This window comes from Eurosta solidaginis, chromosome 5 (assembly GCF_040869045.1).
Source record: "Eurosta solidaginis isolate ZX-2024a chromosome 5, ASM4086904v1, whole genome shotgun sequence".
NCBI classification, from domain to species: Eukaryota; Metazoa; Arthropoda; class Insecta; order Diptera; family Tephritidae; genus Eurosta; species Eurosta solidaginis.
Genome location: NC_090323.1, coordinates 246,292,548 through 246,307,981, shown reverse-complemented (window position 1 = coordinate 246,307,981; position 15,434 = coordinate 246,292,548). Strand labels below are relative to the sequence as shown.

General features: G+C 34.5%; 1 protein-coding gene across 1 annotated transcript; it reads right to left on the bottom strand.

Annotated features, from left to right (window-relative positions):
• Window positions 1-3,644: 3,644 nt before the first annotated feature.
• Window positions 3,645-4,491, bottom strand: LOC137253056 (heat shock protein 23-like). The gene has a single exon (XM_067789359.1). It carries the CDS (start codon window positions 4,352-4,354, stop codon window positions 3,830-3,832), a length of 525 nt encoding a protein of 174 aa, XP_067645460.1. The 5' UTR covers window positions 4,355-4,491; the 3' UTR covers window positions 3,645-3,829.
• Window positions 4,492-15,434: the final 10,943 nt, after the last annotated feature.

Sequence of the window (15,434 nt, the reverse complement as noted above, 5' to 3'; positions counted from 1 at the left end):
TTACTGACTACCTTTAACTGTATCTTCAATATCAATATTAATTATAATCTGCATTAAACAGGTTGGAAATATCTGGTTAGGAATTGAAATAGATATAATAATTATCAAGTACCAGTAAAAAACAATTTGACTTGATAATTACATTTTTTAGCTACAAAGTATTCGTAATTGGGCGGCCGCCGTGGTGTGATGGTAGCATGCTCCGCCTATCACACCGTATGTACTGGGTTCACACCCCGGGCAAAGCAACATCAAAGTTTTAGAAATAAAGTTTTTCAATTAGAATAAAATTTTTCTAAGCGAGGTCGCCCCTCGGCAGTGTTTGGCAAGCGCTCCGGGTGTATTTCTGCCATCAAAAGCTCTCAGTGAAAACTTATCTGACTTGCAGATGCCGTTCGGAGTCGACATAAAAGATGTAGGTCCCGTCCGGCCAATATGTAGGAAAAATCAAGAGGAGCATGACGCAAATTGGAAGAGAAGCTCGGCCTTTGATCTCTTCAGAGGTTATCGCGCCTTACATTTATTTATTTATTTTTTTTAAATGAAAATTAATTCAAAACTTTACAGCTTTCGTATCCAGATATCAATGTATTTCAATGTTTATTTATGTTCACGCGAGTTTGAGGCCTTATATACCGGGTGCAAGTCTCTGAACAAGTAACATCAATAACTTGGAAAGATTTTTCCAAACCGAGTTGTCCCTTCAGCGGTTTTCTGGCAAAGCCTGCGAAGTGTTTTTCTGTCATGAAAAGCTTATCGACAAAATCTATCAGCCTTAGTAGATGCCGTTTGGAGTCAGCATAAAACACGTTTGAATAAAAAAAATTGTAAGTAGCCCTACAAGAGCATACAATGCAGCAGCATTCTGCTGATATTAAAGTTATTGGTTTAAATGGACGAGCGATAAGTGCAAACGGTTCGGCTAAGAAAATATTTCCATGGAAGCCAGACTTTGACAGCATAGGAAGTATTTTTACCCTTTTCCCTTCCATTTCCAAGTGGGCCTCTTCCCCCTTTCTCTACTTTCCTAAAAATACTTACATAACTAGGCAATTTACAAGGTCTTTTATTGTCTTAGGGGTATATTTTTAAACACCACCCTTGTGAACACTTGGGCAATTCACAAGAGTGTCGTGTATTCATGTAAAATTTTTAGATTGGAGTTGTTTCCATGGTTTCCAATATAAAATTTGATTAACGTATACCACAGGTGTTCGCTGGCACCTTGTGAATTGCCTAACTAAAGCGCCCGTTACTAATACTTAGCATAGGCTTCACTTGACTTGAGAATTGTCTCTTGCGGTTCTTTTTAATGAGCTTTCTGAGTAAGTTCTAAGTGGCGTAGGCACTGTTGGATGCCATTTATAATTTTATACTTTATTTTGATTGTTCTTTGAACATGTTGGCATTTATTTGAGATTACATACTTTAATTTGCATTTTCCTTTAATTTTAAGTAAAATCAAGTACAATGCAGATTGTATGTGTCAAGTGAATTATAATCAAGGAGCTAAGTGTCTCCATTGTCTATGGGTAAACTTTTGACGGATTTCGATCAAGGTTTGAAGGGGATGGAATTATTCATGAACGATTTTGGGACTACTTTGGCACTATTCCGAACAATTTAATAATTGCTTGCGGATTATTTTAGGTATCATTTCTGGGCAACTTCAGAATCTATTCGACACTGTTTCGGGACAATTTTTGTTCAGTTTAAGCATTCTCGGATACACTTCGGTGCCCAAGTATTCCCAAGATGGTCCAAGGATATAATATACAGTTCCATACCCTATCGGATCCCGTCAACCCTTACCCATCGACAAAGGTAGAACCATGTTACTTGATATGCACGCTACCCCCTCCCCCCCTCCCCGCTTTTTTATACGATAATCACTTTTCCTAGACTGAGAAAATGGCCCTACAGTGCATAGAAAATGTAGAAACCGTAGAAAATTTTTCGCAAATTTGTATTGTTGTTGCATGCAGAAAACTTTTGACAGTAAAATGGAAAACTTTCTACGTTTTTATGGTTCCTAGACAGAGAATACCCCTATTGAATTTCTTTGTAACACAAATTTGAAAGTGCTAGTTTTCGTATGGCACGTCGATATGTACGTATGTATATGACTTAATTGAAAAACAAAGATCTTACTTGACTTTATAGACTTAGTGTTTATTTTATTTAAATGCTAAACTAGTGTTAGCTGTTTAATGCCAAAATACAGTCGAAATGGTAAAATTGCACATAATATTTGCGTGAGAAAGTAGTAGGTATATATCTCTATGATTAAATCAGTATCTGAACGGAACAAATTTTGAAATGCCGATTTCCGTGAATTATTGTCTCATGGATCAGCCGATGGCTCAGCCATGTTGGGACAATTCCTTTGTTTTCTCATCATTCGTACTATCTTCGTGATTTTCTTTCACATTTAAATAGGCCGCACCAACTTGCTGAATTTGAATGACCAGTTCGTTGGACTTATCTTCTATGGCTGGTTTAGATACACTAACTGTTAACACGCCATCTGATGACAACGTGGAAATCACCTTATCGGCCTAGTAACCATTTGGCAGTGCGTAACAACGGATAAAATGACGTGAGATATAGCAATGATTGTCTGCAGTAAGAACTTATTGGGTTGGATAAAATATGGCTAGTATATAAAATACATAGTATCTATTATATCTGCGATTATTCAAAAGCAAAAACCTAATGTTTTTTATATTTCAGTTTTATATAAAATATGTTTTGACATAAACTGTGGCTAAAGGTCAATGTGTATGAGAATTAATAGTTTCAAATTCATATATGTAAATTCCGAATTATATTGGTGATGATGTGGGAATTCCGAAAGCCATTGTAGAAGTTTATTGATACATTCCAAATGATTAGTTTTCAATCATCATACTTTTCTCGTAATTGAAAACTCGCAAAACGCAGACGTATACGTGATTTGTTCTAATTTCAAATTTATAATCGTTAGTATATTATTGAATATGCTGTCGGAACGGACGCGATTTCCAGCAGCAATTGCACAATTATCACCAAAATCTAGAGCTGCACTGCTTGGGAAGTTCATAAATTACCTGTTTCCAAGCCACCCGCCCGAATTGTTATCTTTAATTATTTAAGCCAACAAGTATACAATTTTTCAGTAGGAAGTGCGAGTCATAGGCATGAAAATGAGTCACAATTAGCCTAAAATCGCGGGGTCCATACAGCTGAAGCAAATTCCAAAAGAGATAGTACTAACCAGGTAAAAAGGGTTATATAGGGGTTATTGAATTGTTTAGCCCACCGCTTTTTAAATATAATCGTACCTTTAGCTCTATCCACATAGCTTTTAATATGTGATTTAAGGTCAAGTTTAGGATCCATGGTCCATGGTCCATGATCAATAAAAGTAGTAGATTGTTAAATCTTATAGTGACCTATAGTGTTATTATAGATATTCAACTATCTCCTAGTAAAGCATAAGGATTTGCATTTTTTCAGGTTAAGCGACATCACGAGGTTCACAACAAATTTGACCAACACCACTGGTTAAAACGACATGACGACTTAAGGTTCCATAGGAGAAGTTTATTCAAAGAGGGACATTAATTGTTGACCACCATAAATAACAAAAAAGAACACGTAGCTTTATTTTTTAAGAATTCTTTTATTTTGTTATTCTGAACAGACTTAAAAGAAATAATAATAACAAAAAGAGGCAAATAAATAATTTGCAGACTTTACTCTCTTAACAGTTCAATAATTAAATGAATTTAAATGTATACAACGGATTTCAGTGACTAAAACGACTGACAATGTTAAAGTTTGAAGTTTATTTCTTTTTCTTCTTATCCTTCTGTTCTTCGGGTTTTTCTTTTGGATTTTCCTTAACGTTTAAGTGTGCTGGGCCAGTTTGCTGGATTTGTATCACCCGTTCGTCGGTTTTGCCTTCGATAGCTGCTGGTTTAGGTACACTAACTGTTAACACACCATCCGATGACAGCGTGGAAACCACCTTATCGGCCTCGTAACCCTTTGGCAGTGCGTACCGACGGATAAAATGACGCGAAATATAACCATGATCATCTTCACGTTCCTCATGTTTGCCCTCGACCACGATGTAATCATCAACCACTTTAACAGTTAGCTCACTTGGCTTATATTGTTGTACATCCAGACTCGCTTGGAATCCATCTTTACCCACTGTGGCTATTGGTAAGTCCTTTTCAAATTTCCGCAATTGGCCGCTTGGTGAGGTTGTAACTGCAGGCCAACGAGTATAAAACACCGGCTCGTAGAATGGAGTCAAACGGCTCAAATCATTTGCCAAACTCAGGAGCAATGGTAGTCTCGACATTTTTACTTTTTTTTGTTCTTTATTCACTTTAATAAACAAACCTTGCGAAAAATTTGTGTTGAAATATTTATATTTTGTTTATATTTATGTATGCTTTGTGAGCACTTTTTCAGCGTATTATTTTGTTGCAGTTTGAAATTCAACTATGCCTCTCATCGCAAAAACAAGCCCCTTTTATACTCACAGCCAGTGTTGCCAGGTGATCCAAAAAAAAAAGATGCTAGATTAGCAAAAAAAAAGGTTAGAAAAGGCTAAATTTAGAAAAAAAAGAAGCTAAAAAAGGCCAGAAATTTGTTGGATAATTCACTAAATTTTTTGGTTAATTCATTAAATTTTTTTTATATTTTAGTTTACACATTTGTAAATAAAAACTTATAAACATAACTTAAGCATAACTTCCTGTTTCAAAACATATCAGGCACATTTTCCTTGACTAGCACATGGAAGTACTTTAAATGATTGCATATGTGTATATAGATAAAGCATATATGACACTACTTTATTTTTGCTTGGATTCCAAGCTAAAAAAACTGACGAAACTTTATCGGAACTTCAAAACACAACAACAATTTCTATCATGAAAAAGCGAGACCACTATTCCCCAAAAATTAGTGAGTTTGACATGTTTTTGTTTATGTTTTACATTTTATTTTTACATTAACACTTTTAACAATAAAAACAATGCAAATAATACGAAAATTACTTAGGTCTCTAATTGTTCACTTTTTTCACAAGAAAGTTGATTTTAATTGTGTTTTAATGCACCAAATTTTCTAACTAAAAACAAAATTTTCATGTGTCAGAAAAAAATAAAGAAAAAACGGCCGAATGTCAAAAAAACCTATCGAAATACAAACTGGCTCGCATGGTTCAACTATATACAGGTTGGCTCATCTGTAAAGCAACAAAATATGTCTGTTCAAATTGTCAAAATCTGTGTATTGGTGTTGGTGCGAATGGTATGGAATGGAAACATAAAACTTAGCAGTTTTTGTATGTGTAAGTAAAATGTTGCCAATGTGTTAGTTTCATTTTGAGTTTGCCATCTCCTTTTGACAATCCCTTCGACCATGCAATGACATAAATGAAGTCAGCTGATGAGATGAGCCAACCTGTACATAATTGAACCATGCTGGCTCGTTTGTTTTCAATGAACTAGATTGTATTTTCCTTGTATTTCGTTAGTTTTTTGAAATATAGTTTACACACTTACACCAGTACTGAAGCCGTATTAGGAGGGAGTGCGACAAAAAATTGCAGATAAAATACAAGAAAATAAAGTAGTGTCATATAGGTATAAGAAAAATATTACAAACTAATCTTCTATAAATCTTATAAAATAAAGTCGCTAAATGCCATGTATGCACATAACTTCACACAGAATGCTCCGATTTTAAAACGGTTTCTTGCATTTGAAAGCTTAGCTACATGAGATGGTACGGTTAATATAATTGAAGGTATATATTATAGGGGCGTGGCAAATTGCCAAAATGTAGTAAAAAATCATAAAATTTTTGTTTACACAGCTATAACTCATAAACGGATGGATGGATTTAAAAAATTCTATTTTTCAGTAAAACTTTGAACTATTTACCTTCGATCTGCATAAAAAAAAAAATACTTGATTTCTTTCTTATATCAGCCAAATTATTTATACAAAAGTAACATTTTTATCAAAAAATGCGTGTGTGTTTGTTCGCTGTGAACTGTCCGCGCTAATTGCTTTTGAGTGAGGCTTGATGCGACACATACATACGTACATATATAGCATTCGCTGCGTTATTTAACTTCGGGCGTAGGTTTATAGGTATGTATGGATGTACATCACTACATAGTATAAAACAAAGTCGATTTTTCTGTCCCTATGTCCCTTTGAATGCTTAAACTTTTAAAAATACGCAACGGATTTTGATGCACTTTTTTTAATAGATAAAGAGTGATTGAAGAGGAAGTAACGGATGAACATATTTGGCTGAAAATTGGTGGAGGGGTAGCTTAGAACCAGGAGACAGACATAGGCTAATTTTATCCCGTTCTAGAAAGGGTCTTGAGATCAAAACGTGGACTGGGTAATCCTGGGATATGTTTGTACAATATGGGTATCGAATGTAAGCTGTTTATGAGTACTTTGATACGGGGTATTTTTCGTACCCACGTGTAACTAAGGTCTCGCGATATAAGCGAAAACTTGGACGCGGGTACCCCTAGAATGTGTTTATGGAATATGGATAACGAATGAAAGTTGTTGATGAGTGCTTTAGTACAGGGTAGTTTTCATACCTATTGGTGACTAGGGTCTCGAGATTGAGGCCAAAACGTGGACCCGGGTACCTCTAGAAAGTGTTTATAAAATATGGATAACAAATGAAAGCTGTTGATGAGTGCTTTAGTACAGGGTAGTTTTCATACCTATTTGTGAAGGGTCTCGAGATATAGGCCAAAACGTGCATCAGGCTAACACTAGGATGTATTTTCACATTATGGGTATCAAATTAAAGCTGCTGATGAGTGTTTTAGTACAGAGTAATTTTTATACCGCTGGGTGACTAGGGTCTCAAGATATGGGCAAAACCTGGACCCTGATGCCCCCAGAATGTGTGTGTAATATGGATATCAAATTAAAGTTGTTGCCGAGAGCTTTAAAGTAATTTTCATTGTGATATTCGATTTACTTGCATTAACCTGGCAAAACTGATAAATGTGCATGCGAAGCCGAAATAAAGACATGAATTAATAATACCCACATAACTATTTACATACGTCTTATTCGATTTGCCTGGTAATAAGGGATGAAGAAGAATGGGAAAAACTTTAGAGAAGAGAAAAGACGGAAGGAGGAGACTGAGAAAGAGATAGAGTGAGACGAAAATAGAGATAGATGAAGCGAAAAGACGGAGGGAGGAGTGAATAAAAGGATTAAGAAAAAGTGAGGAGGGGAGGGGGGCAGAGTTAGACGGAAAAAATTTATTAAAATGTATGGAGATAGACCAAATTTAGGGCAGAACAACGTCTGACGGGTCTGCTAGTTATTTATATAAAATATTCCCCGTGTGAAGAATCAGAAGAGCTTAAGTCTGGGTATAAAGTTTGGCTATTTACCATAGATATGAGATCATCGGTAATTTCAAAATCATTACAACATTTAGATAGGCGTTTTAACGAGCATCTAATATTAAGCAGCGCATTAAGCATTTTAATTTTTAGTTTGCTCCTTAATTTAGTTTTCAGAATTTTCATGACACTAAAAATTTTTTCAACCTCCGCGTTACTGAGTGATAATACTAAAAAACTAAATATGAATTCGACAAGTTCTAAAAAGGAGGTTCGTTTAATGCATTTTTATGTTCTCGGACTTCCGACCAATATTCCATGGTGGATTGTACATTTTTCCATTGTATAGTTATCATTTTTCGCCACTGCAGCTCTCTTAATGCTATTTGACTTGAAGAATAACTATACTTCTCTTTTTCAAAGTAAGAAAATACATCTGGCTTTGAAATTTTCAACGAATTTTCAGCTGAAAAAGAATTAATCTTTTGTAGAGAACTCATATTATTAGGTATTAGGTGTTCACAGCAGGCATGCTTAACCAACGAAACGATATCATTTCGTTACGATAATCAACGTTAATAAACGAAACGAAGTCATTTCGTTTCATTTATTAACGTTAAGATCGTCAAATTAACGAAATGATTTCGTTTCGTTTTCTGCCATATCAAAACGAAATCAAATCGTTTATGCTGATTATTAATTTCAAACTATGCTGGCAAAGCTGATTGATGGCGGAGTCATTAAAGGTGAAAGCATTATCCAAGCTGATTGCAACTTTTCTCATGAATTTTGACAGTACGAACATTTCTCAGAGTATTTTTGACATTACCACCAACGAATTACACAAACAAATTACATAGAGTTTGTGTGTGTATGTGCGCTCGTTGTTGCCACCTTACAGCTTCACCATGGCTATAGCATTGCCAGCACAATTCAAACATAAAGTATCACGTTAAAAACGTTAACGAAAGCTTTTCGTTTCGGTTAAAAACGAGATACAATTTATCTTGATAATTTCTTTATCGATAATATTTCGAAGTGTTTCAACGGAAACGGTGGAAATTTTTTGATAAACGATTAGCTTAACGTTAAGGTGCATCCCTGGTTCACAGGAACTATTGAAATTATTTTATTTTAGAAATTTTTAAAAATACATTCGGAGTAAAAAAGGCTAGAAAAAAGTCACGAAGCTAAACCCAAAATTTCGAGGCTAAAGGCAAAAAAAAAAGGCTAAATCTAGCCTCGAAAAGGCTAACCTGGCAACACTGCTCACAGCTGTTGCTGAAACAATCGGTTCGCTGAGCGCGCATATTGTGTTTTCAAGTGCTACGAGAAACTACGCGAAGGTTCTTGACCTTTTCAGGGTGTTCTGGCTGCATATAAATACAAATGTATGTACATATGTACAGAAATACCCTCTTTATAAGGGTATGTGAATGTGTGTATACAAACATTAGGGGGACTCATTTAACCTTATAAATGCCTTATAAAGTGCGTAAACGTATAAATTTATCTAGTGCGTAAACGAACTGTCAAATTTTGTATGAAAAATCATTTACACAATTTGTATAAAATTACGCGCACATTTCATGGTGGAAACGTGGTAAACTCAAAGGAATGCAACCTTGCAAACATAATTGCTGTCCTTTTCATCAAAAATCTCCGACATCAGCAAGTCATTTACAAGAATTTCTTAGTAAAGATGTTTTAGTTTTGATTTTTCACTTAATCTTGGCATTTTTTAATTTGTATAACAATCAAACACTTTTTGGCAATAATACAGCTGATCGACAATCAAGTTCTTCGAAAATATTACTAGGTGCGTTCATATAACAGCGTGTGTAAATGGATATAATTTTACACCTTATAAATTTATATGCTTTATTGAGAGTCCCCCTATTAACGGCAATAATAATTCTGTATGATAAGTTGGGATGTTAACCTCATCTATGGACATATTAGGGTGGCTCTTTGTTGTATAGAGAAAAAAAAATTCGAATAGCGCATAAACGAATATATACAAAGTCTTATGCCAATCTATAAAGATTAAGAGGTTGCGCAAAGAATTTTAAGTCCTGAAAAAGGACGAGTTCTAAACGTTTAAAGTGGTCATATTCCTTTATCCTTGAAACCTTTATTCCTTACTTTTCAATACTTTTTTAAAATGACTACAGTCAGAAAGATTCCAGCCCACAATAAATGAATTAGGGTGGACCAAAGAATTGTAAAAATTCGCCCTTTTTACGATTTGAAGCTTGCCCATACACAGCTCAAGGTTGTTTCAATATTTTTGGGGGTGAGAACGAGAATCGGAACACTTTGGAAAACAAGGGCCACCCTAGTGTATATGTATGTATTAATTTATATTCATATATTCCTGTATTACAAATGCTATAAATTAAACTGTGTATACTGTGTATTCTTGTATGTATGAATATGTGCACGATTTATTATAAAGTTAACCACTTTTTATACTCAGCTGAGAAGAGCTCACAGAGTATATTAACTTTGTTAGCATAACGGTAATCCGTTACGGCATAAACTAATCGAGATAGATATAGACTTCTATATATCAAAATGATCTGGGCGAAAAAAGAAATTCATTTAGCCATGTCCGTCCGTCCGCCCGTAAACACGATAAATGAGTAAATTTTGAGGTATCTTGATGAAATTTGGTATGCAGGTTCCTGGGCGCTCATCTCAGATCGCTATTTGAAATGAACGAAATCAGACTACAACCACGCCCACTTTTTCGATATCGAAAATTTCGAAAAACCGAAAAAGTGCGACAATTCATTACCAAAGACGGATAAAGCGATGAAACTTGGTGGGTGTGTTGACCTTATGACACAAAATAGAAAAGTAGTAAAATTTTCGACAATGGGCGTGGTAACGCCCACTTTTAAAAGAAGGTAATTTAAAAGTTTTGCAACCTGTAATTTCGCAATCGTTGAAGATATCATGATCATGGCAGGCACGTTAGTCCTATTACTATATGTGTGATAAATAAAAATTTGCCAAATCGGATGACGAACAAAAAATGTAATATCTTTACAGTATATAAGTGAATTATGTCAACATTCAACTCCAATAATAATATGGTGCAAACAAAATACAAAAATAAAAGAAATTTTCAAAATGGGCGTGGCTCCGCCCCTTTTCATTTAATTCGTCTAGAATACTTTTAAGGCCATAAGTCAAACAAAAATTTACCAATCTTTGTGAAATTTGGTAGCTGCATAGATTCTATGACGATAACGGTTTTCTGTGAAAATGGGCGAAATCGGTTTGAAGCCACGCCCAGTTTTCACACACAGTCGACCGTTTGTCCTTCCGCTCGGCCGTTAACACGATAACTTGAGCAAAAATCGATATATCTTCACTAAACTTGGTTCACGTACTTATTTGAACTCACTATAACCACGCCCATTTTTTCGATATCGAAAATTACGAAAAATAAAAAAAAATGCCATAATTCTGTACCAAATATGAAAAAAGAGATGAAACATGGTAAATGGATTGGTTTATTGACGCATAATATAACTTTAGAAAAAAACTTTGTAAAATGGGTGTGACACCTACCATATTAAGTAGAAGAAAATGAAAAAGTTCTGCAGGACGAAATCAAAAGCCCTTGGAATCTTGGCAGGAATACTGTTCGTGGTATGACATATATAAATAAATTAGCGGTACCCGACAGACGATGTTCTGGGTAACCCTGATCCACATTTTGGTCGATATCTCGAAAACGCCTTCACATATAAAACTAAGGGCCATTCCCTTTTAAAACCCTCATTTGATACCCATATCGTACAAACACATTCTAGAGTCACCCCTGGTCCACCTTTATGGCGATATCTCGAAAAGGCGTCCACCCGTAGAACTAAGGCCCACTCCCTTTTAAAATACTCATTAACACCTTTCGTTTGATACCCATATTGTACAAACGCATTCTAGAGTCACCCCTGCTCCACCTTTATAACGATATCCCGAAAATGCGTCCACCCATAGAACTAAGGCCCACTCCCTTTTAAAATACTCTTTAATACCTTCCATTTGAAACCCATATCGTATAACACAAATTCTAGAGTCACCCCTGGTCCGCCTTTATGGCGATATCCCGAAATGGCCACCACCTATAGAACTATGGCGCACTCCCTTTTAAAATACTCTTTAATACCTTCCATTTGAAACCCATGTCATACAAACACATTTCAGGGTTACCCTAGGTTCATTTTGCTAAATGGTGATTTCCCCTTATTTTGTCTCCAAAGCTCTCAGCTGAGTATGTAATGATCGGTTACACCCGAAATTAGCCTTCCTTACTTGTTTTCATTCCAACCATATTGAAAATGAAAGTAATGTTTGCTTGCCCTGCATATATGTATATTATATATACATATGTACATATTTTATAGTTTAAATAAACTTTTTTCCCAGTCTCAATCTCATTCCTTCTAACGGTCTCTGGTCTCATCTCTTCAAATGGATCTGTGTGTCAAAAATATCACATATCAATTTTTATGCCGATTTGAGATGTTTGTCGCGGAAGTGTCTACGAACGAAGGAACGTTCTAGTTGCTCCTTGGTAGGCCCCGGCGAAAACATTTTAACTATTCGCGAAACAGGTTTTTAGTGTATCCTGCGTATCGCCTCAACTACTGTTATCTAAATACGTTAAATGCATTAAATGGCCCAAAGCAGGCAAAAAATTGTCCTTATACAAAAACAGTCTTGATCTGATATTGAACTTTTAACAGTAGACATTGTAATGTCTATACAAAACTTCAGGTATTCTGCCGTTGTGTTTTTTGCATTTCACCATTCACAGCCACAATCAAGAGCATATGGTGGCCTCCTAGGCCAAAAACCCTTTATTTAACAGAGAGCGATGTTACAATTTTTCGACCAATATCTTGTTGTCTAGTAAGCAACGGGAATATTGTAGGAAGGCTCCATGTGGCGCTAGCTCCGAACGTTTTATCTGGGCGGCGTTTAGGTAAAATTATGCAGGAACCTTACTACGCCTAGATAGATAATATCCCGGTTCAGGCAGATATAGTTTTCGAAAAAATCAACTTTTATTATTTATATATTTAGGTTATTTTATTTTTAGGAAAAAAAAAAAAGTTTTGTAATTTTAAACAGTTAGATTTCAACTCTAATTAAGATAGCACCTGGAGATTCACGTCAATTTGGAAGGTATGACAGGAAACAACAATTATTAAACTAGCAGATTACTAAAAAATGTCTTCATCTTACTTTGAAAGAGATGCTGAATTTAAGCTTTACTTTTTTCATTCTGAGTTAATTCACTTTACAATAGAAAAATTATACAGCCAGAAATAGTTTCATACGGAGTAATTTGGAATACTACAGTTTCATTTAAAAAATAAAACGATTTTATGAAATTCTGCGTTTGCACACGCTCAAAATTGTTCTTATTGTAAAAATATATAAACTTATTTTTGTAGTATCATATCACAAAGGCATTAATTTAATTATCCGTAGAGGCAGAAAAAAACGAGTTTAACCAAAATTAGTATGTACTTTTTTATCAACGGTCTAATTAAAAGCTAAAAGAAACTCTTTTATTAAAGATTTTCGTGGTATTTATTCATAGCATTCAACACTAGTAACTATTTTAGTATTTTTAATACAAATTTAAATATTTATAATATAGAATTATAAAAGCTTTCATAGAAGAAAGGTATTAATCCTTTTTGCAGAAGATCTCTTACATCTCTTTTCTTGTTGTCACTCAACTCTTGTTTTTGAAAATATGCCGGCTTAAGTTCTATTGCTGTAATAGGCTTCATTTTTCTTCGTTTGTTTCTTACATTCACTTCCTCGTAAGTTTCTTGCTTGTAAGATGTTTTGTAAAAAAAATGTGGTGGGGTGCTCTTTAGTCATTTTTAAAACCTTTATTTCATTCCAATTTAAATCTTTTTCATCCATATTGGTATTAAAATTGTATCCCCATCCACATTGGTATTAAAATTGTATCATAGAATGATTCAAAGTTTAGCTCGTGTACTTTTAAAGGTGGGTTGGTTTTTTTTTGCATTTTTAATTAAAGCTAAATATTGATCAGGGGTATACACAGGGCCAGAATTTAAGTTCTTTTTTACCTCTCTTTCAATAATGCTGTGCACGCTATCGGCCTCATTTTGTGTATGACCTCTGATTAAGAACTTATGTGTAATACTATTAATTTTTAAGTTTTGTACAGGAAAGAAATACAAAGAAGCTACAAATTTGTTTTTAAAATAACAATGTACGTTTTCATATGCTGCTTTGGATTCGTTTCTTGTTAGTTCTGCCACAGTCAAGTTGTAACAATTTAATTTTGATTTGTAGTAAAATGAAGAAGTTTGTCCTCTCGGAGATTGCAATACTGCCTCTAAATCATACACAGCTACTTTAAAGTTATTGTTGACTTTATTACGACCATTTAGCTTTTCATCCCTGCTTAAATCTTTTTCCTCTAAATGAGTGTTATATTTTTCCTCTAGCTCGTCATTTAAATCAAGTTTCCTATTATTTCGAGATACGCAAAGGTCACACTGGTCCTTTTTGGGGTGATGAAGACCAATTTTGAATTCGGTTTTAAATATATCATAGTATTTTTGATATGATCCAGGATCTTTTAAATTATCGTATTGCTGGCTTCTAAAATCATTAAATAAATCTCGTTTAGTTTTACTACCATCTATGTACTCTTTAGACGAGGAGGCTCTGGCGTAATGCGCTTCAATACGAGGAATTGAATTTATATGCGCTTTTATATCCTCAGTCAGTTGAGGGTTCTTGGAACTGCAAGATTTTCCTCACAAATCTTGTAGATCCAATACGTGCTCCTCCGACTTTGCTTGAACTGTATAACTCATACGTTCTGAAATATCTAAAGTTGTTTTAATGAATGTTTTGCATACTCTTATGTTCTTATTATCTACTGGGAAATAAAATGCTTTATTGTTTTGTCTTGGCTGCTCGGCATTTGAATACCTATATTTTGGGCTAACGTCGATCATGCACGAAAGCAAATAAGTCTTTTGCTTCAATAAGTCACCCAAATCCCAAAATTTCCGGAAAATTTCGTACCTATCTTCGATGCTAATTTTTTCAGAACATTTAAATCTACATTTTTGATTACATGGTGTTTTAAGGCAACGTGCCGGGACGATTTTTTGAGCTCTGGTTACATAAAATTTACCTCTGTTACGAAATCTTTTCATTTTATTCTGTTTCCAATTTAAGGGCTGAGATATACGTTTGGTTTTTTTTTGAGTTGAACAAATGACTCTTCATATGAACTCACTGAAGAAGAAGATTGATAAAACAGATAGTTATTTCTACGAAACGCGCATTGGAAAGTTGGATCTGCATCGCTGAGATCGGCATCACTTTCATCTGTGTATACAGGAGACGTTTGGAATTTTAAAATCGACCTTGTTTGACGTGTAGGTCGAGTATTTGAGTTCTTAAAGTACGCTGTTGTACAATAGAAACAGCATTATGTAAATCGTATAAAAGTACTTACGTTATCATTTCTATAATTAATTTGCTACGGAGTAATAACTTCAGAAGATGCGGTACTAGTTAAAGAAGGGATAAAAAAACTTCTGTGATTTCTTTAGGATCTTCCTCGTTTTCTGATAAGCTACTATCAACCTCATATTGAGGAACCAAGCTTTTAATATGCTGAGCATCCATTGCTTCAACTTCTATATTTTCAGTTATAAAATTTTAATAAATAAATTTAGTTAATTGAAATAAAGCACCATAATTATTTAAAAATAATGGATTTGTCTGTATTTACCTCTTCCCAATGTAAAACAGCTGGATACGGATTTAAATAATTCTTGATGTTTCTTAAGTTTTGAGTTTCTTAGTATTTAGCCATGAATGTTAAAAAATTTTGAAGTATAATACAAAGTTTACTTTATTATACCATAAATTATCGAAAACTAAAGGTTTATTTCTATCAAAGCATATTCAAAGAGCATAGCGGGAGTAACGCTGAATT

Excerpts from the sequence above, each read along its gene's own strand:
- LOC137253056 (XM_067789359.1), bottom strand. The coding sequence starts at position 4,354 with ATGTCGAGACTACCATTGCTCCTGAGTTTGGCAAATGATTTGAGCCGT.